The sequence below is a fragment of the Suillus paluster genome, assembly GCF_016628075.1.
Source record: "Suillus paluster strain FC165 chromosome Unknown EDB91scaffold_166, whole genome shotgun sequence".
In the NCBI taxonomy this organism is placed as follows: domain Eukaryota; kingdom Fungi; phylum Basidiomycota; class Agaricomycetes; order Boletales; family Suillaceae; genus Suillus; species Suillus paluster.
Window position 1 is genome coordinate 1 of NW_024537726.1, and position 26,791 is coordinate 26,791.

Consider the following 26,791-nt stretch of genomic DNA (forward strand, 5'->3'; position numbering starts at 1 on the left):
CCGTATTGCAGATACATTATGTATACATGAGTCACCGGCCTATCCCAATATTGCAGATACATTATGTATACAAGAATCACTGGCCTATCCAATATTGCAGATACATTATGTATACAAGAGTCACCAGCCTATCCCAGTATTGCAGATACATTATGTATACAAGAATCACCGGCCTATCCCAGTATTGCAGATACATTATGTATACAAGAGTCACCGGCCTGTACGTGGTTGCATACTGGCCTATCCAGGTACTGCAGACATGTCATTTATTAAAGAGTCACCGGCCTGCACATGTTTCACACAGCCAGCCAGTCCTGGATATACATAGGCCGGCCGTTGTCCTGTAGACCTGGTTTTGCAGGCCAATGTACACATCCTATGACAGGGTTATACAGTATCATAAGACTGAAAGGTGTGTGTTTGTCCCATCTTCGGTATTAGATGGCACAGCCGCACAATTTCGTCAACGTGGATCACAGCAGCATTGCGGCGAAGTTGGCGGGTTGAGCGCGAGACCTGTCGCATTCGAGATGAAGGGTCTGGTGGTTTGAAAGGTGTGAACCACTCAACATAAGCGAGGGCTCTGGAATATGTGCTGAACTGGTAAGGTAGGGTGAATATAGCACGAACTTGGGCTACTCAGACACCTGCAACAAGACTATTAACAAATTTGACCGCTGAGAAACCCGAAAAAAAAATACCCTCAAGAGTATGCAAGTGTGAAGAGCAAGGCCTGTCTACTATAAATGCCATGTCAAACTGGGCTGGGATACCAGGCTTCCGGCCTGACGGCAACATTTCTGGTGTTGCTCTAATGCGCCTTCGCTGTGGCACATTGCTAACTTGTAAATCAGGTGGCGTCACAATCACCACTTGACGATAAACATTGAATCGGTCTTGAAGTCCAGGGACTATGGTGTTGTGCGGGAGATTCTTGAGTAAGAACGATCAGAGAGCAGGGAGGAACTCAGTAGCACCGTGTGCTGTTATGATGGTTTGAACTGATTGGTGAGGATGCGCAGGGGCTTTTGCAAGGACATGGGCTGCTTGAAGTGGTTCAGCGGCGGGCAGATTTGGTGTTTCCAACTCCGAGTCTGTGTCCGAATCTGCATTGAAGTCATATGGGTTTGAATGACATTTGCTGAGACCTGCAGCTGACTTGGAGTGAGGCTGTTGTGACAACCAATCCAGGTATGCGCTACGTAAAAACACGGCTTCTTGGCATTGGAGCCACAAAGCCATTTGTTTTTCATAGTCCCGTTTGTTGCTAGCACAGTATGAATCCTTTGCGAAATCAATATGTAAGTGCTTGGGAAGTTCTGTGTTAAAGCCGTCAGCTGCAGCCAAACAACTGTGATTGACTGGACATAATGAGTGAGCTGGTGTAATTTCGGTATGTTGAAATGCTCTCGAACAGCGAGCTCCTTGAGGATGTCTTTGTTAGCATGAAATACAGTCAGGGCGGTCTGTAAGGCTTTGAGGGACTGAGTCGTCTGAATTTGCAGCTGGGCATAATACAAGAAGTTGAGAATAGATTGTGCAACTACCAAAACACGACTGCCAGGCATGACATCAAAACATCATCTTAACGACTCGTTAAACACACACCTAGGTACTGCTCTGCTCAGTAAGCCAACAAAGACTCGCTGCATCTCTTTATGTTCATGTCCTGTCCACTACTTCACACTCGATATCCCTTTCTTGAAGTGTTGAAGCCCGGGATAATTCAGGGATTGCCTTGAAATGTGCGTCCATTTCGTCCTCCCCAATAATATCGATGCACCACTTCACAAGGTGATCTTTGAACACACATTTATGAAGTTGATGCAAAAGATCGGGTGTGAAAGCTAGAAAAATGTCCACGTGAGGCAGATCAGCCCAGAATGGTTTGTAAACGGCACGTAGACCATTCGCCTCGAATTCCGGAGGATGCTGACCAATCTTGTGCCTGTGCAAGATATCTTTTGTTGACTCTGGATCACGCATTGCCGAGTTGAGTGCATCCCCTTGCTCATTCACTGCTACAAGGCACTTCGGACATCGGTTTTCTTTGCAACAACTGACCAAACACTGTTCCGGGAAATCGGCGATGTATGCTGCAAGAATTGGGTAGACACGATGAACCCACGAGTCCACACACACCATTTCAACACCATCATTTCCAGCACCGATGAGAGGTTGGAGCAGTAGAGCCATGCAATGGTGGAAGAGCCTGTATCCGGCCAAGGAGCATGTGTCGGGTGTGAAACAGTCAAGTTTGCCTGCTGGTAAGTAACCAATAAGAACAGTTGCTCGCGCTGATGCTTGGTGCCTTTTTGCTTTGGTGATGTTTCCAATGGACATATACACTGGCCAAGCTGACTTATCCCCTCGGAACTGCGACAAGGATGTTTTGTCTGAAGATAGAATGATTGGTGCTATCATGGCACCTTCTGGCAAGGCTTTCTGTGTGCAAGGTCAGTCCGTTACTTTGTTGCTCCCTCTCAAATAGTCTTACCTGTTTCTCGCCCCACCAGTCTACTGTCCACATCTCGTCGATCACTCTATCTTGCCCCACACGGTCTGCATATGCTTTGGCAGGTGAGTAGGCCATATCTTCTTTGAAGGAAGGGTTGCCAATGAGCTCTTTCACGCATTCTACAGGATTGTGGCTCCACAATTCAACCTCTTCTTGCAACATCTCACCGTTCTCATCCTCACAGTTACCGTGCACAGTCACCTTCTTACAACTCCATCCTGGCCCACGTGGAAGTTTATCCACGCGCTGCAAGAATGAGCAGTTGTTCTGAAACGAAACTTTGGTGCAGTTTTGTGTCTGGTTAGGGTATCAATATTGTAAGTTCAAATTTTGATCAACACTTTCAAACTTTCTATGGGCAGTTTCAGGAATTCAGTCGGTCCGTGCCTGACCAAGGTTCTTGACAAGCCACTGGGCCAGATCCCACTCTTCCCTGGTGAGTGATGTCTATTTAGTAAATGCTTTGCCAGTGCATTCGAGCACTTACGCATCCTCAAAAGGCGACCATGGATCCTCACCCTCTTCCTCTTGGTATGCTCTATATCTTTCAAAACTTGTCTCCCCCTCATGCAGTGCCCAGCCAGCATCTGGCTGAGGTTTGAAATATCGCTCGTTATTGGGGAACAACATCCCATCCTCATCTTCGACTTCCTCGACTGTAACCCGACGAGTTTTGCCAAGCACTGGGTTATTGTCCGTATCTGGAGATGGGCATGGGTGAACATGGCCTGGAGCTGCATCTTGATGGGGGAAGTCAACATCTGGTGCATTGTCTAAGTTCTCTGCCTCTACTTCTTCGATCATTGATGCCCACTGCCTGCGACATTCAGGATGCCCTACAACATGTCTCTTGAGACCCTCATGTGTAGCTGTTACCTTTCCACAGAACACACAGCGGGGCATGGCTTGTCTGGTGCGATTTACCTTGACCCAAAACTCGTGTTAAGTCAAGTTGTACCGGCCCTAAGTGTCCTGACAGCCCTCATGACCAACTACTATCATGGACACAGTTCATACTTGTGCGCCACCATTCCTGACGCCACACAATATGGAGATTGACCTGAAAATCATTGAAAAAGGCAATCCACATGAGAGGTTTTGCCGTTCGCAGCATGAAAAAGGTGATCCACATGGTGCGCTGTTATTCCGAATGACACTTGACTAACTAAGCTAGGGTAGTAATCCCATGAGACGCGAGTAAGAGCTCCAAAAGTTGAACCTTGCGTGCCTCTTCACACCGCTTTTTCTCTGCGTTCCAATGCACAGTTATCATCTCCCACACAAACTTTTGGTGAGCAACAGGACCTTGTATGTGCTCTGAGAGCTGCACTTTGCATGCCTCATCACAAAGCCTAATCTCTGCATCCCAGTGCTCTAATACAAGTGTTTCGCAGGTAGGTCTGCAATGTTTTAATGGGTCCTGGAGTTTGACGAAATGGCGCCAATGGAAACTGAATCTCAAGAGCAGGCAGTACCTCCCTAGGAGCAGGAGGTACCTCCCTAGCCCGTCCTGGAGCAACGACCACGTGAAAGGGTTGACTTGGAGGAGGTACGGGCCTGCTGGTTGGTTGGTTAGTGTTTGTCATGGTTTATGGTCGAGTATCACCTTTTGCTGACTTCAAAGCCTTGCGTAGCAGCCTGCATGTTCGGCTTCACTTTGTTTGATCCATTCAATAACGAGATGTTCGGCTTCACGTCGTCTGATTCGTTCGATGACAAGAACGCTGAACTACAACATCGGTAAGTGTGAGGCGAGCATTGGAGAAGCCAGCCACTTACTATTCATTCATTTTGGCTGTAGTATCAATTTTGCTGTAGTATCAATTGTAGGGTTGAAAGGAAAGTCATCCCCATCCCTCTTATTTATGCCATTATATTGACACTGCTTGGTCAGTTGAAAACTTTAACTTCGCGATCAACAAAACTTGATCAACAAAACTCAAAAATTGTTGAGATGCCACTGTAGGGTTTTTAAGGGCATGCATACCCCCTCCTTCTGTTGTCGTTATTTCCACTGACTACCATCTATCATGGCCGCAAAAGGACCCTCCAAAAAGGGAACCAAAACAGCACTTTTGAAGGCCCAAGAGAACCTACACACAGAGATGGTGTCACCCGCGGGACGCACCGCAAGTGGTCGGCAACGTCGGCCAACCAAAAGAGAGACATATCGAAGTAAGTAATATCAAGCCCAACATTCACGCTCGCTTACTTGTTTCTGCTTAACAGTTTTTAAAGCTCGTCAAGGAGAAGAACACCAAAAAGCCTATGAAATGAAGATGAAGAAATGTGACTTAAAGGCACTACGCACTACATACCAGACACATCCCAAGGAATTTGATGGCAAGCCTGCTGGGCTTCTCAGCAATATTGACAGGGACGAAGACAGCATGGTCAGTGTCTTATTCGTCCAGGCGCTCCATGTTACTCACAACTACATAATAGTTTTCGGACCGCTGTGTACCCACAAAGCTATCTAATAAACAGGCACTCGCATTCAGTATGAGCAAGACCCCTCCAACTGTCTTGGCTCAAAAACCCATGAGTAAGATCTGTATGAAGCCACAGAAATGTACTATGTCTTGGCCTGTGTGTATCTTGGACTAACTCACTTTTTCAGCGTCCACAACTGTTGGGACTTCGGATAACAACAGCGACAACAACAGTGACGGCAGCAGTGGCAGCAATGATTCGATCAAGTTTCCCAATAGCATGGATGACACTGAGAACGAGTCTGATTGTGGCACAGACAACACTGGCAATGATCATGATGAAGTGGCCAAAGCTTCTTCACCACCAGTTGTCGGCACCAAGCACCGACTGGAGGACTTGGAGGTCCTGAATACTGACACGAAGTTCAAGAAAGGTCCAAATGGAACACGCCAATGGTTAAAGGCTAGCAATTTCGACGAGGTCACCAAGGATTTGCTCACCACTGCCACGTCTATCTACCACTGTCTAATTGTGACTCGCGCACCTTTTCCTGAGACACTGATTATTGAGACCAAGCTAGCAAAGGATGCCTGGCGTGAGGCATCTAACATGGCAGAGCTTACCATCCAACTTACCCCTTCGCTCGTCAAAATGGTAAGTTTAATGTCCACGTCCTTGCCCTACTTAATGTTATGTTGCCATATAGATGACGAGGCGCACATCACATGTGTGCGGGGAGCTCAAAACCAAGATGCAGGTACTGACAGCCTCATTCTTTGGCTTCCGTGCAAGCAGATCTATAGTCGCCATTAAGCAAAACCATGACCTGGCCGAGTCTCTCAAGGAAGGATCACATTTTGTTTTTAAGGTGTGTGTTCAATAATTTCACGATCGTTAGTCAATGTCTGACTGGCGGAGTAAAAGGACTGGGAGATGAAATGTGGCATATACATCAGCAAAAGACCCAGTTTTCTCACTTGTCAGAAAGAAGTTTGATGGCCTTATGGTGACTTATAGCGCTGGTGATGGAGCAATGTGATTGGTGGAACAGACTTTTCCGTCGTACACCGTATATATCTGGATGGGTAACATTATATTTTTTTTAAAAAATGGGTGTATCCGAGTCATATTATACATTAAAACTGAGATTGAAGACCTGCAGTCGGATGCGACAATCAATGAATGGATTAAAGATCTTGCTGCTACTGGCCACTGATACTAATATACTATGCAAACTCTGTACTGAATGTATGATAACTCTCCTTATCTGCAAAGCTGTTCAGAAAAAAACAGTCATAGCTCTCCAAACAGGTGACCAAAGAAATGTTCTCGTCCACCTTGTTACCATATTCTGGGATCAATTTGATGGCGTGTGTTACATTTATCAATGACACCACACCACCACGCCTATAGCGTCTATCATGTTGGTCTACCACATATGCTCACTCTACCATCCACATTGCAAGTTCAGGACAATCACTGGGATTGGCGACAAAGTTGAAGTATTGGACGTAGAGGAGCGGACTAGCAAGATATGTCGGTAAAACCAGGTCGAAGCACGTGGAATCTTTGGCTGAAAAATAAGTTGAACTTGTGCGACGTGACTTGCTGAATATCATATTGTTAGCGTTAGAGCATGAGACTGCAATCAGGATAAACTACTAATTTGGCCATCGTCTCCCATGACATCAATAAGGACAGTATCACAGTTTCCGAGGGGGAATTCAGTCACTCGGCGGGTACGCTTGGATCACTCTGCTTGGCATGATCACTCGCGCCTGGAAGGCAGAGTGAAGCTGTAATTGAAATTTGTTCCACGTGCAAAAGTGACCATGGCTATGCTTCCAGTGGGTATGCTCACCACTGGAGAGGGATGAACATCTGATGAACTCAGAGAGCGTGTGTTCAAAGTCAACGAGGGAATATTTGGTGTAAATATTGACGGGTGACAGAGATTTGAAATCCGGTGTCGCAGTCAGAGGAAAGGCAGTGAGAGCATCTCCTGAAAGAATGCCCTTAAGAAAATGATTACGAACTGGCCAAGGTCCATGAATAGAATGCGCTTCATCAGGGAGAACGTGAGAAACCCAGGAGAGCACCGGATTGATGGTGGTCACTTCCGCATCTTCGTTGCATATGTCATTGACGAGTGACACGCCATGAGAATAAACCAGCGTGTACAGGTTAAACAATTCCATCGACTCCTGGCGGTTGAGAATCCGTATGCACTGCTCCGTGAAATCACTAGCTCGTTGACTTGTTTGCACGAAGAGATCCTTGCAGTGAGTGATGAGCATGCGCTCCGTCATATCGGCTGAAAACTGCATCAGAGTGCCCAGTTTCTTGACCGTACCGCTGAAGCTTTGTAGTAGCTCGAGTTCAGGGATGAAAAAATCTTCTTTGACACCCTTCCTCCCCCTCCTTGCTTCAGCTTCGATGATAGCACCCTTGAATTCATGAAAATCTGAAAGTGCCTTCACCATCAACTGCAGGGATTCAGGAGAATGAACCAGATTTTGTGCAAGATAGATGAAATCTACGAAGGCACGGATTGCACGAATGAATCTGGGTGGAGCGGCACCTGCAATTGAAGCAACAATGGTGCATTGGATATCTCGATGCTCGCAGCCTGTCATCTGGTTGACATGGGTGATACCTTTGGTAAAGTGATGTGTTCCCACCCGCTTATGCTGATTGATGAAGCGAGCGTCGAGCTCGGGTTTACCTAGTGTCTCTTTGATCCATTTGAGCAGATGATCCGCAAAAAACTTGTGGCAAGTGTGCAAAACTTCGCCAGCGAGAAAGACAGATGGACATGTGAACAGCCAATCACGCCAAAATGGCATGTGGACTCCAGACAGATGGACAGCTTTGGCTGCCTTCTGGAATTTGTCGAGATCCCAAGGATCAATCTTGTTGGAGATCTCTACGAGGAGTTGTAGTGTGTGTTGTCCAGTACGAGGGGGGGGGTAGAGAACTCCATCACCAAACCTTTCTTGCATCGCCATAGTCAGAGGAGATGCACTTTTGCTGACTGCAGCGATCATGGTAGCCTCTGGCAGGTCAGATATATGAGCGATGAGTGGCGTAAAGACATAACAAATGTATCAGGAAGGATCGGGCATAAAACAACCTTGCTTCGCCGTAACCTTGAGGTTGGCACAGACGAGATCAATGCATTTGTGCCATAGCTGCGCCTGAAGAATGGTCTGATAGTCAGGATGTACATGAAACTTGGCAATGGGCATGTAAGCGATACAGCGCCAAGCTCGTAGTGTGGCCTTGCAGCAAACATCCGAATCAATGTTACCAATGGTGATGAAGAGCGGGTGCATCTCGAGCCCTCCAGTGGTTCGTGTCACAGGAGTCTTATCAGATCCCAAGATGATAGGTACTTGCGTAGCACCTAATGGGAGATAGTCCTAGTATATGGAATCAATCTTTGAGCAGTAGAGGCTAACAGAACGAACAGACCTGAATTTTCCATGCCATATCAGCGCTCATATAATCTCCGTACTCACGCTGATTTCCGATATTGACTATGTGTGGTTGATACGACATGTGATTAGCAAATACTGGATCACTGAAGAGTTGTTTGACAACTTCTAAAGCATCGCGCCAAATGAATTGTATAGGATACGTTGTCTTATAACCTTTAAACTTGATGTCTGAAACTTTCCACTGCACAAAAGAGGGTAGTCCATCGATCCAGTCTAGAAGTTCATCTTTTGAGGTGAAAGATAGTCTGGGGCGAGTGTTGAACTGTGAATGCAGAGTCAGACCTGTTGAATGGAGCTTAGAGTCTCCTACCCATTTCAACTTCAAAAACTTGTCGATCTGAGTTTGATTCAAATTTTCGACCAGGAACTTTGCTAACTCCCACTCCCCTTTGTCACAGAAGGGATAATAAGTGTTTAGTTTCTGCTGATACGCAAACTGATCTTCTTCCAACCTGTCAAACAGGTTTTTGCCGAGACCAAAGACATATCCAGAGTGAGGATGAAAATGCCAAGTGGTAGAGGATGTCGATGAATGGGGACCTCGCAACCCAGGGGGAACAGGGAATTGTTCTGGTCTTGGGCATTCTTTGTGTGACCAACAAGTATTAGACTGAGAATTAAGATGCAGAACAACTGCTTCAATGGAAGGAAACTCCCCACTACAGTTTGGACACAGCCTGGCAAAGGTCACTGATCAGTATAATGAAGTGAGAGTGATATATGCACATTTGCTGCTGGGGCTGAGGGCTCAGCTTGCTCAGTGAATCAAAGGCGAAGTCTTTCAGACTCCGCTGCCTTATGGAAACGGTAATAGACCAATAGTTATTCACAGGCTGACAGTGATTTCTGATTTCTCCCCAAAGTCATAATGCTCCCAGACAAGACATTGTCTCCCCAACACAACAGTTGCCGCCCAAGTTCATCTCCTCCTCGGCCCAGCAGTTGTCCCCCTCCATCAAGCAGTCCCCCATCTTCTCCTCTATCAGGTGAACGTGCCACAACTCCCGGATCACCTCTCTTTGATTCCAGCTACAAGTCAGGAAGCTCTCCAAATACCATGCATTCCGATCTATGCAGTGCTTCACTACGAAGCACCTTCTCAGCAGACAAGACACCTAAGGCTACTAAGGTGACAGACAGCCTAATTTTTGATTCATCCGCACCTCTGAACCCCTGGATGCACTGCCCGATGTCAGTTCATACATGACAGAATGAGCAAGAAGTATCTTCCAGTACCCCTCCAATCCAGCTCCCCTCGAGGTTCACTACAGCGGCTCGTAACATGGGGCAGGAATGCAATCCATATGTGTCGCTTGATTCACTTCTCAAGGTAAAATATTTCTTCTACTAGACCCGATGCCAAATAATTATTTATACTGTTAAACAGCACACTGATCACTTGGAAAGTGGCCTCAAGCAAATGCATCCTGCTACCTTGTACAAAGGATATAAAGCAAAGCTTGCTGCTCGCGAGACTGCGCTGCCAGCGCATTCTAGTTACCGCATGGGAAATCGAGGAAGCTGAACGCTTCCTTGCATTTCTTGATGCCCTGTACACCGAAAATGAAGAACAGTTCAGCTTTGCGGAAGACGAGATGTGCACCTTTAGACAGATGTTTTCTGAGCGTGACCGCAGCGAGATTGACGATGACAGAGATTATCTTCAAGCTGTGTACGAGGATGAATGCGAAATCCTTCACGTTACCTCAGCACAGGCTGAACAGGTCTCAAAGGTCTTAGGCTCATGTGTCAGGCAGGATTTCCTGCAACTGGGAGGATCAGGATCCCCGTCGCGTGGAGTACATGAAGATGAAGGGGACCCCTTTTTCCTAGATGAGACCACAGATGGCCCCTGAAGAAGCTTATGGGGCTACCACGAGATGTGACCCCATTGCCCAGACCTCAGATCATTCCATGCATGTCGAACCTCATGCAATTGCTGCAATGTGAGCCTACCCTTCCGATTGTGGTAAGTGAAACACATGTCGAGTCATTACACCACGCTGATCAATCGATAAGAATGTGTTGTAAATATGCAGGTGTCGTTTCATTTCATTTTGTATTGGTTGGTCATTATGCACTGTCTCTTTTACACAAGTTTCCCCCCCTTCTCCAGATCCTTAGATCTCCGCCATGTATAGGTTGTTTACTGTTGCATACCATGTTCTGTAGTAGAATTCAAATTCCATCTCTGACACTCTGGCTACTCCTTCAACCTGGATGAGTGTTCGATGCCCCCCACAGCGCAAAGGTAAGACCACGATTGCCAAACCTACTCATGGGTCTGGCCTTAATCCATTGCATGCACCCGCCGACACGCAGATGAATATCATCAGATGAACAACCCCAACAACCTTCGACCGGGTTTGACCCTCACGCTCAATGTCAGTCTCAAGTCAGCTGGTATGTGTAGCCCTCCACTTCATCATCTGCTTCTGATCTCAACATGATGGCAGGTGGGGCACAGGCTATACCAACCCAGCATCAACCGCAGGATACCATAACTCGTCCAACAGTGGATACGGCGCCAGCAGCTCTACCCATCCTGGTTTCAGCGCCAGCAGCTCTACCCATCCTGGTTATGGCGCCAGCAACTCTACCTATCCTGGTTACGGTGCGACTGCAAGCAGTTCCGCCGATTATATGAGTTATAATCCACTATCCGACGCTAGCTATGGTGACAGCGGCTCCACCAATCCTACTCCAACCCCAAGCTATCACAACTCGTTGTCCGATGCTGGCTACTGATGCCAGCAGTCACCATCACCTTTCGCACAATGCTGCCCACCATCTTTCGTCTAGCAGCCTTTACCAGCCATCGTCACACGGAACTGACCCAGATGCGTGGCAAGGTACGTCACCTCGATATCTTATTGCAAACGGCTTCTAACTGACTATGACACCAGGTGTCGCGTCACCCAGCCCACTCCCAGACGAAATGCCCAGCCACATACCACAGTGGCTGGGGGACAACGACGAGGGTGCGCATGCTCTCGCCCCGGCCCCTGATCCCCTAGAATCAATGCGGATGGGGGAGATACCCCCCACACACATCATTCACGTAAGTACCTGTGATTTATTCCGGCCCAAAACTGACCTTGCATAGACCGAAGGTCCCAGTAGGACGGCCTCAAGACAACGACACACAAAATGCATGCCCCCCATGCCACATGTCGTTCCATGGATGATGCAGGCTCTCCCAGCCACAGTGCCCTCGGAGCCTGTGACAACGGCAGCAGATGCTGCCAAAACAGTCAGAAAACCCTCATCGCCTCAAGATTACAAAAACCATCCGTGCGCAAGTGTTCAAGCGCTCAAAAGAGCTGGCTGTAGGGATTTTTTTCGAACAAAGTGTTGGCATCATCTGCCACAGATAAAAAAAAGTTTGTCAGCAGAATTGATCCACAATGCGACGCCCAGCATCCCAGGACTTCGCGGTGAGTCAAAATTGATAATTCTACAAGTTTTATTGATCAATCGATAGGGATCACACATTGGGAAAGCGATGAAAACGATGTTCCCACGATATGGCAAATAGTCACGGCGCTGCACGCAGAATTCATGCTACTCGTTCGCCAAGATGTTGTTACTGGGATACTCGCTCTTCCCTCCTGTAGGTAGCAAGATCCTACCAGCGCCATTTCGTGTCGATCAAGTTAAACGCATCATTCAAGACAATCCATTGACTTTCATGCATCACTATTCGTTCGCTGTGGTATGTTTTTTTTTTCATTTTCTGAGATCACAATCTGAGTTTCTGATAGGACGGGACACTGGATATTCATGCGAAATTCATGAACGCATTCATATTTCACCTTCTTGTTAAACTGATCTGGCTCCCGCGCTTCAAACCTTATACCTTACTGCTCAACTCACCGGCGCAGGCACGCAAACAGTTACGGTACACGATCGCTGCAGTCGGTGCATTTACAGAGTGCGCACTTTTGGAGCAGGGCCAAATGGAGCTTCCGGAACGCAGATTTTCTCCGGAATCGAAGGATAACACATTCAAGAACATTTGTGCGGGTATTGCTAAACTTAGTGCCGAGGATACAGCCGTCCTGGATAGGTGGATGGACCACGCAGTGGTTTGCAGACGCTCACAACAGCTCCCCAGTGATATCTTATCTGATTTCGACCTTGGTGATGTAGAATAAATCATGATTTGTACTAGATTTGTCTTAGATTTTTACTACTTTACGGGTTCTACTTTACAATGTGAAATTCAGTATATTTCACTGCTACACAGTTACTTAAATGTTCGGCAAAGTATATTTCTCTCGAATAAAGCCAAAACGAGTGTTTACGAACAGTTACGAACGCATGCCCTGAGCTATACTAAAGTGAGTTGTTCAGAACAACAACTCAACTTGTTTTGACCGGTTCAACTTTTTTAGATGTACAAGACCAAATTAATCCAGTCGGCGGTCAATGATATGTGGTTTGCAAACCAAACCGACAAGGGTATAGTATATGCTAAATACTTTGATCCTTTACCCGTTCAAACCATTGCACTTATACTCACAGCAGTGAGTGTATTCAGTTAATCTGATGTTGGTACTGCAACTGAGGTCTGACAGATTGAATGCTGCATCGACAAGTGGATGACTGGAGTAAAGGAGGACATCAAATTTTCATCAGTTGCTTACTCCCCGGGCTACCTTCTCCATCTCAACTCCCTGCGGCGGTTCGAGGAGCAGACTGCTGCTTACAAACTGCTCAGTAAAATCGGTGTCGATCTTCTCGACGTCACTCGGTATGTTTTTGATTACTTATGTTGTTCGTCATCTCAACTGACATTGATAAAAAGGATGCACGCTGGTGTGGATCCACTGATGGCAGCAGTGACCATTGATGGATTCACAGATGATGTGTTTGATGATGCAATTCGTGAGTATGAAGTCGAGACTCGAGAAGCACAAGAAGGGGGTCATGGAGGCATGGATGATGATTGAGGCGGCTGTATCTCAAGGATTGTATGCATGCTCACACACTATAGCACCTTAATTGATTCGATTTTGTTGATTTCCGGTTAGTGGCGTGATCTATATTGCGGGAGCTACAGTAGCAGTGTGTAGCTACCTGTAGCTCGAATGAGCAAATACTAGCACGATTCCTATTGCACCCTGTAGTAACTTGTAGCACCTGTAGCAGCCTGTAGCACCTGTAGTCAGTTGCTACAACAAGCTACAGGAGTTGCCGTAGCGCTATATAGTTGGCTGCGTGGCTATATAGCTGCATATAGTAGGTACTTGACACATTGGTCTACAGGTACTACACTGACTATATAGCACCCTGTAGTCAACTGTGTTTTTGCTGATGGATGCATCATGCGGCATGCCATTGATTGATATATCAGGTTGCGGTCAAGGCCTTCAGGTTTCCAGAGCGTTATGATCTAGAGAAAATCAACAGGCTAAGCGATACATACTAGTACTACGAGAACCGCATCATATACCTATGCTGCTTGGATCGTCTAGAAAATCAGCCGAGAAATTGGCATATTGAAGATTCTACGCCATAACAACATTGTACCGTTGTTGGGTATAGCGACAGGATTTGGACGGATGCCAGAGTTGCGGTGCTTAGTATCTCTGTGGGTGCCTAACGGCACGTTGAATGCCTACCTAGCATCTAACCATCTAACAATCCTGGACCATTCACGTATGGTGAGCAGAATTCTCACCACATCCTTTCACGTTTCAAGCTTGAAGACTCACTCGAAGTTGGAAGCTGGAAGATGTCAGCGCTGGACTTCGTTACCGTCAGTTTTCATCTATCTTCTCAAGATGTTTGAGTTGAAACCTACTCTTGGTGCAGTGCATTCGGTGTCTGTTGTGCACAGGGACATAACAGGGGTGACCCCGGAGCTACTGTGGCATTTTTGAAAACTAATGAACCTGCAGGCGAATATCTTGATTGATGAGGGCGGCCATGCGAGGTTAATTGATTTTGGTCTTTCCACAATCGTTCGACCCCTTCTCGACCAGTCGCACTTGGCTGCGACATCTATACGTTCAGGTGCAATCCTCTATGCAGCACCAGAACTTGTTCTACCAGATGATGACCATGACCTGGGGCCTTTGGAAAAAACTGATATATACTCTTTTGGTTGTGTAATGCTTCAAGTGAGTTGGCGGTTTGGTCACAAAATGGTTGCCTGAGGACTCATTGATAATTAACCAGGTTCTCTCGGGTCGGCTCCCTTGGTCTGAGATTAAGTCTGAAAGGCCGGACTCGCGTATTGTTGTTATGATATCTGAAGGCTGGGGACCGCAACGTCCAGATGGTCCACCTGCAATAATAGACATGGATTGGGACTTCATCCAAAGGTGTCTGCAATTCGGACCCGAACTTCGACCTTCAGCAGATGAAGTACTTGACTTTGTCATGCATAGGTTTTCCTCATCAGGTAAGCCTCCGCAGTTCTTGGTGCTTTGCTGATCATCCACTTATATGATTTTCAAGGTTCTACTAGACCACCTGATGATCCTCCGGATGATTCTCCAGATGATCCACAGGATGGCTTCCCCGGAGATTCCTCCTACGGTGTTTCTGGTGGCTCGGACGCAACAGAACGACTTCCTGACATTCCGCCACCCACCATGATGATGAACTGAAGGCTTTAACCACGGTCATGGATGGGTTATTCACCTCAGGTAATCCTGCACATCTCGTGTTACCTTCCTGATCATCAACTTACAATCGCTCAGGAAATGAGTCCTCCACTACACCGGAGCATGTAAGTTATCAAAATTCTGACCATGAAATGCTGCGACTAATTGGCGCTTGCAGGGAGTCCATCCAACTCTCGAAGACATGTTTCAGTGCATGTGGGGTTTGCCCCATGGGTTACATTGCAACGACTTGATTCGTGGCCACAACCTCTTTTCTCACCTACGTGAAGTTCACGAAATTCGTGGCGTGGACAAATCGCGCGTCCAGTGCAAATGGAAGTATTGCGATAGGGTGCTCAACAAAGAATCTTTCTCTCGGCACGTGGAGGAGGTTCATATGAAGATTGCATACTTCTGCGAGTGCGGGAAGACGTTCTCGCGCAGAAGCAAACTCAAAGAACACAAAACAAAAATGTGCTCTCGGCTGTAGTCTTTTGGCATGTGTAGATGCCGACGTGTGCCCTGTCAGTTCGAAGGTTTTTAGTATTTATTTACCATCAATTTTAGTCAGTGCTGCTATGGGTTTCCCATCGCAACTTGAAATTCGCATGGGCACTGAGTACTGAGTACTGAGGGCAAACTGAGGGTGCGACAAGTATACAGCGGCAATTTAGGACTACTACATAACGGCTGCGGTTTAAATTAATATTGATAGCTCAACGGCACCGGTATGACGACCGACCTCGGAGGTCAAGCTACTTAACATTGCATACAGATAGTCGGACGTTGCATTTGAGAAGTGCGTTACGTTGTATCGAGCGAATTCGGGAAGCGAAGGGGAGGCTTCAAGTCCGAATATTGAGGACAAAGTAACCCCGGTGTTAGTATAAAGACGCCCATTGACTGGCAGTGTGGCTTCGCAAATTACTTTGTGCCTTGGTCTGCGACCATCAACCCACATTCTCAGTTGACTGACCATTCGTTACTTACGAGGCTGATTGAGAAAGCATGGAGAACGACGATCTAGGGTATGATACGATGCTATCCTGTGTACGTGTAAATATACTTAGATGAATTATCAAGGACGGATAGGAAGCATAGTAATCACCTAGCACAAGTAGCATACCTCGCATCTTCTCCGGACGTCTCACATCTACCACGCTAATCATACTGCCGCATGGTCGCCTCCAGCGCATCCGCATCCACATCAAAAGACACATCAAACGACGAGTCCGCACCTGCCGTACCTCCTTTATCCTCATCACCATCATCATTGCTGTCGTCTTTGTCCAGCTCGGGGGTCGAAGTCGGCGGACTGTCAGGAGGCTCCACGATCCGCTTTGGTACGGGTACGGGTTTCGGGTTGTGCTTAGCGAGCAGTGGAGGCTTGAAGGGTGGAAGGGTCGTTTGCTTTTGTGCCCTTGCTTGTGAAGACGCATAATGTGTTTGCGTAGTGGTATAGCGGGATTGAGACGAAGCAAACCCGGTATTGGGGAGGTTGTGTACCCGACGCATGCCGAGCGGTGGGGGATGTCGCTGACTTGTTGAGGGTGCCACAGGAGGACGCACATGTGTTGACTGGGGTATCTTCTCTAAAGATGACGCGAATGCGGAGGAGGACGCAGTTGTCAGAGCTTTGGAGGGGACGCAAACCCAGAATTTGAGGAAGAAGCCATAGGACGATTGGTGGAAGAAACCGGGCCGGTACTAGGCGTCTTCCCAACCATGCGTTTTGGGGGTGGTATGACTTCGTCCACGTGCATTGAAAAAGATTCGTTCGGAGTGCAGTCACCTATGGAATGGGTGAAAATGCTGCCCTCAAGATCGGTATCTCGGTCTGAATCTGACGTCATCTCGATGTCCGCGTGGGTGCCACTATCTCTAGAAAGCTTAACGGTAGGCTTGATAGTTGCAGAACTCAACTGTCTACTGATTGCAGCTCTTTGTGGAGGTGCAGAAGAAGCAGACGTGATAGTCAACGTACTACCAGCCTTCGTTAGAGGTCTTGCATTGACTGCGATATCTTCTGTGGATGTGGAACCCCAAGGACGCAGTTGTAAGAGCGTCGGAGGAAGGGTTCAACCTGGATGTTGAGGAAGAAGCAGTGAGCCAGTGTAAGCTCAGGTGGTTCGTTGGCGAGTGCTGCATTGCCGTAGCTTAAATTCGCACGGTCGTAAGTACTAACATTCCCAGACCGCTAGTATACATCGGACGCCCATCCAGTGTGGGTTCGCAAACTACTTTCAGCCTTGGCCTGCGACTAGTATCAACGAACATTCTCAGTTGACCATTCGTCACTTACGAGGCTGGTTTAAAAAGCATGGAGAACGATAATCTGGGGTATGATCGCATTGTGCTTGGTGTCGCAGCAGTATCTGATGTACTGAACTTCTTACATGACCGTGCAGGGTAGAGGACCTGCCGGACGATTTAACGCCGTTCATTATTCGGACAACTCTGGACCACGTTGAAGGAGGTGCATCTGGTGATGTCTGGAAATGCAATTACAATGCCGATGGTATTTCAGCCCCCGTTAGTTCGTGTTGGATACCTTTACCATGGGCAGTTTGATGGGCTGACGCCGATTGACCGAAAAGGTTCAAGTTGCGGTCAAGGCCTTCAGGTTTTCACAGCGGGATGGTTTGGAGACGATCAACAGGGTGAGTAATACACGCAGATTAGCCCATGTCCCTTTGGATCGATGATCGTACAGAAAATCAGCCGAGAAATTGGCATTTTGAAGATTCTACGCCACAACAACATTGTACCGTTGTGGGGTATAGCGACAGGATTTGGACGGATGCCAGAGTTACGCTGCTTGGTGTCTCCGTGGATGCCAAACGGCACATTGAATGACTACCTAGAGTCTAACCACGACGATCTAACGGTTCTGGACCGTTTTCGTATGGTAAGCAAAATTCATATTCGAATCATTTTGCCTTTCAAGACTCGATCGAAATTGGAAGCTGGAGGATGTCAGCGCTGGACTCCGTTACTGTTAGTTTCCATCTCTCGTCTCAGGATGTTTGAATAGTAACCTGCCTTTGGTGCAGTGCACTCGATGTCTGTCGCGCATGGCGATATAACAGGGGTGAACTCAGCGCTGCCGAGGCATTCTTGAAAACTAATGAACCTGCAGGCGAATATACTGATTGACGAAGGAGGCCATGCGAAGCTAATCGATTTTGGTCTTTCCACCATTGTTCGACCCCTTCTTGGTCAGTCACACTTGGCTGCGTCATCTATACGCCCAGGTGCAATCCGCTATGCGGCACCAGAACTCGTTCTATCAGATGATGTCCGTGAGCTGCCTTTGGAAAAAATTGATATCTACTCATTTGGTTGTGTAATGCTTCAGGTGAGTCGGTGGTTTGCTCACAAAATGTTCGTCTGCCAGTGAGGACTGATTGAACAGGTTCTCTCGGGTCGGCTCCCTTGGTCTGAGATCAAGGAAAGACCAGAATCGCGCATTCCTGTTATGATATCCAAAGGGAGTGGACCGCAACGTCCAGATGGTCATCCTGCAATAATAGACTTGGATTGGAACTTCATCCAAAAATGTCTGCAACCCGAACCCGAACTGCGACCTTCAGCACACGAAGTATTTGACGTTGTCATGGATAGGTTTTCTTCCTCAGGTGATCCTTCATAGTTCGTGGTGCTTTACTGACCAACTGCTTACATGAACTTCAAGATTCGTCCAGACCACCTGACGGTCCTCCCGATGACGCACAGGATTTATTCCCCGGAGCTTCCCCTCGTGAAGGTTCTGGTGACTCGGACACGGCAGAACAAATGCACAACAGTCTATCACTCCACCCTGCTCATGAAGCGAAGCCTTCGGTTTTGATGCCTCGAACCCAGGTGTCTTGGTATGTCCAAACAGAATATTTGCATATCTATATTCTCATTATTTCCAAGCCCTAGTTCATCATATTCAAGCCATCCCCATCCCCGAGTGACTCTCAACAATGTGCTTCAAAGCCTGTATGGACCGAGTGTACCGGAGCATGTAAGATGGGAACTTTTCTTCCAAGGACCTCCTCACGCTCTTACCTGGATGGCTACAATATACAGTAAGTATTCGGCCGTCGATTCTTAATCTGCTGCGTAAAAATCACCCTAGTTCATGACATGAATTACGGCTATGGTCAAGCGGCCACGAAGGGCGCAGCCCAAGACAAAGCAGCAATGATGGCACTGGAACGCCTGCAAGGGGGACCTGCAGACTCTGCAGAGTCGACGAAGCGGACAGATGTACCGGAGACACGATCCAACGAAGATTGACAAGGTGCGGGCTCGCTCGACTGACAATCATACATATTCCGAGAGATATGCACACTAGGTGGTACTGGTTCACAACTCACGAAATCATTCATTGATACCAAAGGCCGCTGATGTATCATATGATGATGAAGCGAGTATTACTAGGTATATGCTATCATGTAAATATACTTAGCAGAGACGGATAGCAATCACCTAGCACAGCATACTTACACCTACCTCGGATCTTCTCCGGATGTCTTACACATTCAGGACATCAATCATACTGCCGCATGGTCGCCTCCAGATCTGTATCAAACGACGAGTTCGGACTCTGTCGTCCTTGTCCAGCTCGGTGTTAATGACGGTGGGCTCTCAGGAGGGTGGACGACCCGCTTTGATGTGGGAACAGTAATAGACGCCGGTCCAATGTAGCCACCTTAGTCTACGACCATCGACTGAATCCGATCCACATTCCTTGTCCCTTCGTCACTACGAGGCTGGTTCATAGTATAGAAGGAACGACTGTCTTCATTCGTCTAAGGTCTGCTTAGGGAAGACTAAGGTTTGTTTGGAAAGCGACAGGTGACACTAGTAAGTAGTCAGTGATGGGCGCTTGTCATTTGAACAACTAAATGCCAGCATAATTACCACTTACCATGATCTCCGCAGACTCGAGAAGAACTGTACTTACATATGAACGTCGTGAAATCATATGAAGAATCATGATCTATTTTTGGGAAGCGGTTGTTTGCCAAAACCTTCTAAACCAAACAACCAGAACTTTCTTCCATGGGCTTACTCCGTGTGCCACCTTCTGTGCCGCTGCCATCCAATAAAACCTCATCGATGTTTCTTTTCGACCACCCGTCCATGATCTCACACGACGCGGACATCCTTCCACCTCCAATGCCATTCATTAAATCGAACAAGACGGTGCTCCTATTCTCCAGGCTGTAAGGAAGCACATCAAAATCAGGGATGAAATAGCATTGCTATAGCGAATGTGAGATTACTTCGCAGCGGTTTGAAGCGCCGCCTCAGCATATACCAGATATCCGAGGACATATCCTCTCCAGAAGACATCGCACACACACGTCAACTCAAGGAATCAAAGCCCCTTCACGAAACATAGTCAAACCGGACTTTCGCTCGTCAAGTTTGTGATCTCCCATACCATCGTCGTGGATCCTGGCTCGATGCTACCACAGTAGTCCCTCGAAGAAACACTACCTCTGATAATCTTCTCGTTCCTCCATCGTTTACGCGCGATCCGCATGCCCTGCTGGAACTGAAAGTCGGCACTGGTTCAGTCGGGTGGCGAACGAGCATCATACGAGGGATGCGTGATGCTATCCTCGAGATCAAAGGCGAAGGCGCTTATGACGCGCTAAGGTAGGAGAGCGGTATACATCGTGTGCAGCGCGTCTCTACCAAATTAGATTGAGTAGTAGGTGACGCCCCCGCTTTCAGGCTTTGCTGAGCGAAGATGCTGATAATATGAACCGCAACGATGAACTCTTCGAAATGGAAGACGTGAAGGTCGAGGTAAAAATGTACACGCGGCGCAGGTGGACAGGTGGGCCTTTTGACTTTGAGCAGCCTAATCGACTTTAACCACTGTCCTCGGCACGTTAACAAAACAAAATTTTGCAGTCTGTCTCACTACACCCACCAGTATGACCATTTCTGTGCAAGACGAACGCAGTTAGTACTAGGTAATCCACACCCATACCGTCACTGATGTTGTTGTTCTGAAAAAGTTTCAAGTTCTTCGCGCTCGCCTGATGGATTTAATGCTCACTCAAGACATTGCCTCCCGTCGAGCTACTCGTGTGCATCACTGACCGCAGCAAGAATATTCAAACGTATAACCATACGCAGGATTGCGTGTCAGATCATCGGATCTATCTCTCCTTCACGAACATCACCAGCTTCCTGGAAGGTGATGGCGTGCAGGAGTTTCTGGATGCATCGCGCCGAAACTGGCAGGAAGCATGTGGCCAGATGCACCATTCACAGCGTTTGTGGGATGATTGAGGTTCCTGTAAACTCGTCAATCACAGTGGCGTGCTGTCACTTGCCATCACCGTCAGGAATGGCATCTTGGCGGTCAAACTGACATGATCCTGTTGTTCTACTAGTAACTGTTGGAGCATGGTCAGCGCTCCCATGACCGTGTGTTGCCACACCATTGAACTTACTTGCGATACTGTATCGCGTTATCAACACCAATATATGATATGTTCATTTGCATAAAATGAGCGAAATAATATTGAGTGGTGAGTAACATGAGTTATATAGAGTCTACCTTGCGTGTACTTAGGTTATAGGCCTTAAGTAAGCTTGACTGATGACCATCAACCGAGTCCAATCCATATTCTGTAACTGTTCATTACTTACTACGAGGCTGATTGGAAAACATGATGGCGAACGACGATCTGGGGTATGATCCTACTATTATGCTCGGCGTTGTGGTATTTACTGTACTGAATGACCGTGCTGCAGGGTAGAGGACTTGCCAGACGATTTGACGCCCATTATCACCCGAACAACTCGTGACCACGTTAGCGGAGGTGCATATGGCGATGTCTGGAAATGCAATTACAATGCAGATGGTATTTCACCCCTCGTTAGTCCATGTTGAATACATTTACCATGCAACTGGCTGACGCTGGTTGATCGATCAGGTGGCGGTCAAGGCCTTCAGGTTTTCAGACGGAGACGTTTTGGAGACAATCAGCAGGGTGAGTGATACCTACAAGAATTGTATCATATAACCATGCTGATGCTACCTGGATCATCCAGAAAATCAGCCGAGAAATTGGCATTTTGAAGATTCTACGTCATAACAACATTTGGGGTATAGCGACAGGATTTGGACGGATGCTAGAGTTGCCCTGCTTGGTGTCTCCGTGGATGCCAAACGGCACGTTGAATGTCTACCTACAGTCTAAACACAGATATTTAACAGTTCTGGATCATTCACGTATGGTGAGCAAAAATCTCATTTTCGCCTTTCGAGACTCAGTCGAATTGGAAGTTGGAGGATGTCAGTGCTGGCCTTCGTTACTGTTAGTTTCCATTTCCCATCTTAAAATGTTTGAATGGTGACCTACCTTTGGTATAGTGCACTCGATACCAGTCATGCACGGGGATATAACAGGGGTGAACTCAGTGCTGCTGAGGTACTTATTCTTGAAAACTAATGAACCTACAGGCAAATATCCTAATTGACAAGAGAGGTCATGCGCGGCTGATCGATTTTAGTCTTTCCACCATTGTTCAACCTCTTCTCGGCCAGTCGCACTTGGAAAGATCGTCCCCACGTCCAGGTGCGATCCGTTATGCAGCACCAGAATTGTTCTCATCAGATAATTCCCTCGAGCTACCTTTGGAGAAAGCTGACATCTACTCTTTTGGTTGTATAATGCTTCAAGTCAGTTGTTGGTTTGACCACAAGATGTTAGCCTAAGGACTGACTGAACAGGTTCTCTCGGGTCGACTGCCTTGGTCTGAGATCGGGTCAGGTCAGCTATTGATGTGCATCATTGTTACGATATCGCAAGGGCGTGGACCGCAACGTCCAGATGGTCTACCTGCAATAATCGACCCAGATTGGGACTTCATCCAAAAGTGTCTGCAATTCGTACCCGAACTTCGACCTTCAGCAGATGAAGTACTTGACTTTGTCATGCATAGGTTTTCCTCATCAGGTAAGCCTCCGGAGTTCTTGGTGCTTTGCTGATCATCCACTTATATGATTTTTCAAGGTTCTACTAGACCACCTGATGATCCTCCAGATGATACACAGGATGGCTTCCCCGGAGATTCCTCCTACGGTGTTTCTGGTAGCTCGGACGCAACAGAACGACCTCCTGACATTCTGCCACCCCACCATGATGATGAACCGAAGCCCTCGATCATGAGCCCTCGAATTCAGGTGTCTTAGTATGTCCAAGCAGAATACTTGCATATTCGCATTCTCATTTTTCTAAGCCCGAGTTCATCATATCTGAGCAGTTATCACCGTGCGGACCTCAATAATATGCTCCAACAAAGGTATCCCTCAACTGCAGCGAGCCGTGTAAGATGGGAGGTTTTATCCGTAGGACCTTAGCATTGTCCTACCTGGTCCGCTACGGTATACAGTAAGTATTCGATTGTGTAGTCCCCGACCCGCCGCATAAAAAATCACTACTAGTTGACGGCCAAAATCGCGGCTATGGCCAGGCGCATACGAAGGGCGCAGCCAAAGAATTAGCAGCGATGCAGGCAGTGAGATACTTGCAATGGGAGCGAACCCGACCGCTAGGGGGGATTGTGAACCGTGCAGAGGGGTCAGAGCTGATGGAGTAGCAAAATGTACCGGGGTTACGGTGGCCTTAGGAAGATCGACAACGCTCACTCAACCAATCATACATACGTATTTCGAGAGATATGCAGAGGTTGTACTGGTTCGCAACTCTTCGGTTGTAATTTTACCACGAAACCATTCATTGATACCAAAGGCCGAGCACATGATGAAGTGAGTATATGCTATCGTGTGTACGTGTAAATATACTTAGATGAATTATCAAGGACGGATAGGAAGCATAGCAATCACCTAGCACAAGTAGCATACACACACCTCGCATCTTCCGGACGTCTCACATCCACCGCATTAATCATACTGCCGCATGGTTGCCTCCAGCGCATCCGCATCCACATCAAAAGACACATCAAACGACGAGTCCGCACCTGCCGTACCTCCTTTATCCTCATCACCATCATCATTGCTGTCGTCTTTGTCCAGCTCGGGGGTCGAAGTCGGCGGACTGTCAGGAGGCTCCACGACCCGCTTTGGTACGGGTACGGGTTTCGGGTTGTGCTTAGCGAGCAGTGGAGGCTTGAAGGGTGGAAGGGTCGTTTGCTTTTGTGCCTTTGCTTGTGAAGACGCATAATGTGCTTGCGTAGTGGCATAGCGGGCTTGAGACGAAGCAAACCCGGTATTGGGGAGGTTGTGTACCCGACGCATGCCGAGCGGTGGGGGATGTCGCTGACTTGTTGAGGGTGTCACAGGAGGACGCACATGTGTTGACTGGGGTATCTTCTCTAAAGATGACGCGAATGCGGAGGAGGACGCAGTTGTCAGAGCTTTGGAGGAAGACGCAAACCCAGAATTTGAGGAAGAAGCCGTAGGTCGATTGGTGGAAGAAACCGGGCCGGTACTAGGCGTCTTCCCGATCATGCGTTTCGGGGGTGGTATGATTTCGTCCACGTGCATCGAAAAAGATTCGTTCGGAGCGAAGTTACCCAGGGAATCAGTGAATGTGCTGCCCTCGAGATCGGTATCTCGGTCTGAATCTGACGTCATCTCGATGTCCGCGTGGGTGCCACTATCTCTAGAAAGCTTAACGGTAGGCTTGATGGTTGCAGAACTCAACTGTCTACTGATTGCAGCTCTTTGCGGAGGTGCAGAAGAAGAAGCAGACGTGATAGTCGACGTACTAGCAGCCTTCGTTAGATGTCTCGCAGTGGATCTGGACGTGGAGTTTGAGCCAGACGAAGAAGCAGAGACAGTATTCGTCCGCGTCGTGATATCCCCCGATGTGCCAGCCTTCTTTTCTGCCTTCGCTTTTGCCATTTGCTTGAGCCTCGAATTCTCGTCCACCTTCGCAGAGACATCACGTAGCATATGAAGTAGTTGTGCAGTTTGCTCTGGATCGGGAGGGACGTCATTTTTCGTAGGTGCAGTCGCTGAATAAGCACGGGACGGGGGTACTTTCTTTGACATGGGTTTGCTCCTTGGAGGAAACCTCCTTGACGAAGTAGACGTAGAAGCGGGTGTGCCAGATGCAGATGGGAGTGAGCTCGAGGAGGGTGCAGCGAACGTGGGGAGGGACGCTGCACGGGTCGTAACGCATGGGGCTGTGACGGACGTGCTTGTGCTTGATGCCCATGTGGACGTGTACGTGGATGCACTCGAACGGGCTACACGCAGAACAAAAGCAAGTCAAAAACGCCTCGAACGCCTCAAGTGAGAGAGCACGCACGTCTCCGCCCTCGTTCCTCCTCTTCTTGGCACTCTGCTATGAGTTTCTGGAGGGCTGGATGGGCAGGTTGGGACGCAATCCAGCTAACGACACCGACGTCCATGTCGACGCTCATGTCAGCAGGTGCGGGCCGGGTACTGGCGCGGGCCCATTGAGATGAAGAGGGAAATTGGGAAGGGGATGGCATGTCGAAGTCCATGGTAGTGTGTTAGTTCAATTGGTGGATAAAGTTGTGATGAGAGAAAAGACAGTAAAGGCAAGCTTTATACGCTGGGGATGCGAAGCTGGTTAAAAAGGATGCAATAATCAATGAAAGAAAAGACAGACAATGAACATCCACTCCACAAGTTGGTGGTAACACGTTCGACAAGACACAAAGTCTACTTTCGGACGATAGTCCAGTGAGCCCCCAGATCTAGCAGACCTCTGGTGGAAGTTCAGAGTAAGTACTATAGTCGCTGTTGTTACCGTTCAGACTCACCTACCGCAGTCACTGCCCAAAGCCACCGCTGCAAGTAGAAAAGCACTCAGAAGCGCCTGTTCCAAATCAGGAAGGACCTCCTCGAACTTCATTAACTCCGTTTGTTGAACCGTTTATCTCATTTCATTTTCTCTTTGATTGTCTTCTCTGATAAACACATAGCAGATCCGCACCTATCCGTACACACATTGGACAGCTCTCGGAATTTATCTGCTTCATAAACGCAACTTGGACCAAAGATTATCTTCGTCGTGTGTAGCTTTGTCCGTTTAAAGCTAGTTCCCTGACGAGGAAAAATCTGACAACCACAACTTTCCGATTCTGAAGTGCCTGAACGCAGGACCTCCGATAATCCCTACGAATGCCTGCCCTGGCTGACCTAATCAGGAGTGGACAGTTTTGGGGCGTCCGGAGGTGGACACTAGGGCGGCATAATCTTGACTTCCCTCCGGATGGGGACACGGGGGAGGCCTAGACAAACATTTGAAAACTTCGCCTTTCTATATGAATAAATTGCTCCGGGTCACTCTGCGATGCCCAATCATTGCACCTAGTATGCTGATATAAGTTATTACTTCGTCATCATCAGCTTCCATCGCCTGTCACTCTAATCCGTCAGTGCGGCGAGCATTCATAACTTTGAGGTCCAATATCTTCAGTAGACCCCCCACGAACTAAAGCTGCTTGAGTCCACGTGATCCTGTATCGAGAGAAGCAATGCGCCACATAAGATTCGGAGACTTAGTGAAGTGAGCATAGAGTAGGTCGAGGGGGATACACGATCAACGTGGATGATAGCCTACAGTACTATTTCACACTCGGTCGATACGGTTCTGACATGTCAAAAAATGGTCAACATGTCGGAGGAGTGGACCGGGGGGAGGACTCCAAGACCCCCAAGTATAGAGGTGCCCAGGGAGGCAGTCCTAGCAACGAATATCGCC

The 26,791-nt window shown here is 47.8% G+C and overlaps 9 protein-coding genes across 9 annotated transcripts; 5 read left to right on the forward strand and 4 right to left on the reverse strand.

The window, feature by feature from the left end:
- Positions 1–948: 948 nt before the first annotated feature.
- On the reverse strand, positions 949–2,680 carry EDB91DRAFT_1256000 (uncharacterized protein; the record flags this gene model as incomplete). Its single annotated transcript, XM_041324087.1, has 3 exons — positions 949–1,361; positions 1,686–2,445; positions 2,498–2,680. The coding sequence occupies 3 exons, from the start codon at positions 2,678–2,680 to the stop codon at positions 949–951; spliced, it is 1,356 nt and encodes a 451-aa protein (XP_041169681.1).
- Positions 2,681–2,890: 210 nt separating this feature from the next.
- On the reverse strand, positions 2,891–3,421 carry EDB91DRAFT_1256001 (uncharacterized protein; the record flags this gene model as incomplete). Its single annotated transcript, XM_041324088.1, has 2 exons — positions 2,891–2,951; positions 3,006–3,421. The coding sequence occupies 2 exons, from the start codon at positions 3,419–3,421 to the stop codon at positions 2,891–2,893; spliced, it is 477 nt and encodes a 158-aa protein (XP_041169682.1).
- A 1,127-nt stretch (positions 3,422–4,548) lies between these two features.
- On the forward strand, positions 4,549–5,947 carry EDB91DRAFT_1256002 (uncharacterized protein; the record flags this gene model as incomplete). The annotated part of the gene is made up of 6 exons (XM_041324089.1): positions 4,549–4,693; positions 4,748–4,911; positions 4,964–5,063; positions 5,139–5,605; positions 5,658–5,819; positions 5,876–5,947. The coding sequence occupies 6 exons, from the start codon at positions 4,549–4,551 to the stop codon at positions 5,945–5,947; spliced, it is 1,110 nt and encodes a 369-aa protein (XP_041169683.1).
- A 230-nt stretch (positions 5,948–6,177) lies between these two features.
- Positions 6,178–9,422, reverse strand: EDB91DRAFT_1240205 (uncharacterized protein; the record flags this gene model as incomplete). The annotated part of the gene is made up of 9 exons (XM_041321976.1): positions 6,178–6,392; positions 6,432–6,524; positions 6,684–6,966; positions 6,988–7,877; positions 7,977–8,006; positions 8,085–8,373; positions 8,426–8,713; positions 8,762–9,128; positions 9,337–9,422. 9 exons carry the CDS (start codon positions 9,420–9,422, stop codon positions 6,178–6,180), a joined length of 2,541 nt encoding a protein of 846 aa, XP_041169684.1.
- A 3,276-nt stretch (positions 9,423–12,698) lies between these two features.
- On the forward strand, positions 12,699–13,483 carry EDB91DRAFT_203809 (uncharacterized protein; the record flags this gene model as incomplete). The annotated part of the gene is made up of 4 exons (XM_041326422.1): positions 12,699–12,794; positions 12,849–12,980; positions 13,032–13,207; positions 13,262–13,483. Coding segments are annotated over 4 exons (549 nt in total), but the record flags the coding sequence as incomplete, so codon positions are not given.
- Positions 13,484–13,993: 510 nt separating this feature from the next.
- On the forward strand, positions 13,994–15,071 carry EDB91DRAFT_1351360 (kinase-like domain-containing protein; the record flags this gene model as incomplete). Its single annotated transcript, XM_041326129.1, has 6 exons — positions 13,994–14,120; positions 14,185–14,215; positions 14,272–14,309; positions 14,358–14,579; positions 14,638–14,863; positions 14,920–15,071. Exons 1-6 carry the CDS (start codon positions 14,019–14,021, stop codon positions 15,069–15,071), a joined length of 771 nt encoding a protein of 256 aa, XP_041169686.1. The 5' UTR covers positions 13,994–14,018.
- Positions 15,072–16,985: 1,914 nt separating this feature from the next.
- EDB91DRAFT_203856 (kinase-like domain-containing protein) lies at positions 16,986–19,471 on the forward strand. The gene is made up of 12 exons (XM_041326423.1): positions 16,986–17,203; positions 17,262–17,408; positions 17,477–17,600; positions 17,666–17,728; positions 17,782–17,976; positions 18,035–18,065; positions 18,122–18,159; positions 18,208–18,426; positions 18,484–18,706; positions 18,763–18,940; positions 18,990–19,144; positions 19,195–19,471. Exons 2-12 carry the CDS (start codon positions 17,389–17,391, stop codon positions 19,353–19,355), a joined length of 1,407 nt encoding a protein of 468 aa, XP_041169687.1. The 5' UTR covers positions 16,986–17,203; positions 17,262–17,388; the 3' UTR covers positions 19,356–19,471.
- A 2,107-nt stretch (positions 19,472–21,578) lies between these two features.
- EDB91DRAFT_203963 (kinase-like domain-containing protein) lies at positions 21,579–23,692 on the forward strand. The gene is made up of 12 exons (XM_041326424.1): positions 21,579–21,613; positions 21,665–21,777; positions 21,840–21,963; positions 22,022–22,078; positions 22,140–22,325; positions 22,375–22,405; positions 22,462–22,499; positions 22,552–22,770; positions 22,822–23,047; positions 23,105–23,282; positions 23,355–23,482; positions 23,536–23,692. Exons 2-11 carry the CDS (start codon positions 21,755–21,757, stop codon positions 23,449–23,451), a joined length of 1,179 nt encoding a protein of 392 aa, XP_041169688.1. The 5' UTR covers positions 21,579–21,613; positions 21,665–21,754; the 3' UTR covers positions 23,452–23,482; positions 23,536–23,692.
- A 252-nt stretch (positions 23,693–23,944) lies between these two features.
- On the reverse strand, positions 23,945–25,894 carry EDB91DRAFT_1174545 (uncharacterized protein; the record flags this gene model as incomplete). The annotated part of the gene is made up of 3 exons (XM_041320338.1): positions 25,848–25,894; positions 25,367–25,792; positions 23,945–25,304 (listed from the first exon to the last, which is right to left on the reverse strand). Coding segments are annotated over exons 2-3 (1,505 nt in total), but the record flags the coding sequence as incomplete, so codon positions are not given.
- Between the last annotated feature and the right edge of the window lie 897 nt (positions 25,895–26,791).

What these genes read in the sequence shown, in the direction of transcription:
- EDB91DRAFT_203856 (XM_041326423.1), top strand. Translation starts at nt 17,389, where the DNA reads ATGGAGAACGATAATCTGGG. An exon ending in GTTTGGAGACGATCAACAGG is followed by an intron (nt 17,729 to 17,781) that starts GTGAGTAATACA and finishes ATGATCGTACAG; the next exon opens with AAAATCAGCCGAGAAATTGG. An exon ending in GGATAGGTTTTCTTCCTCAG is followed by an intron (nt 18,707 to 18,762) that starts GTGATCCTTCAT and finishes ATGAACTTCAAG; the next exon opens with ATTCGTCCAGACCACCTGAC.
- EDB91DRAFT_203963 (XM_041326424.1), top strand. Translation starts at nt 21,755, where the DNA reads ATGATGGCGAACGACGATCTGGG. An exon ending in TTCTGGATCATTCACGTATG is followed by an intron (nt 22,326 to 22,374) that starts GTGAGCAAAAAT and finishes TCGAATTGGAAG; the next exon opens with TTGGAGGATGTCAGTGCTGG. An exon ending in GCATAGGTTTTCCTCATCAG is followed by an intron (nt 23,048 to 23,104) that starts GTAAGCCTCCGG and finishes TGATTTTTCAAG; the next exon opens with GTTCTACTAGACCACCTGAT.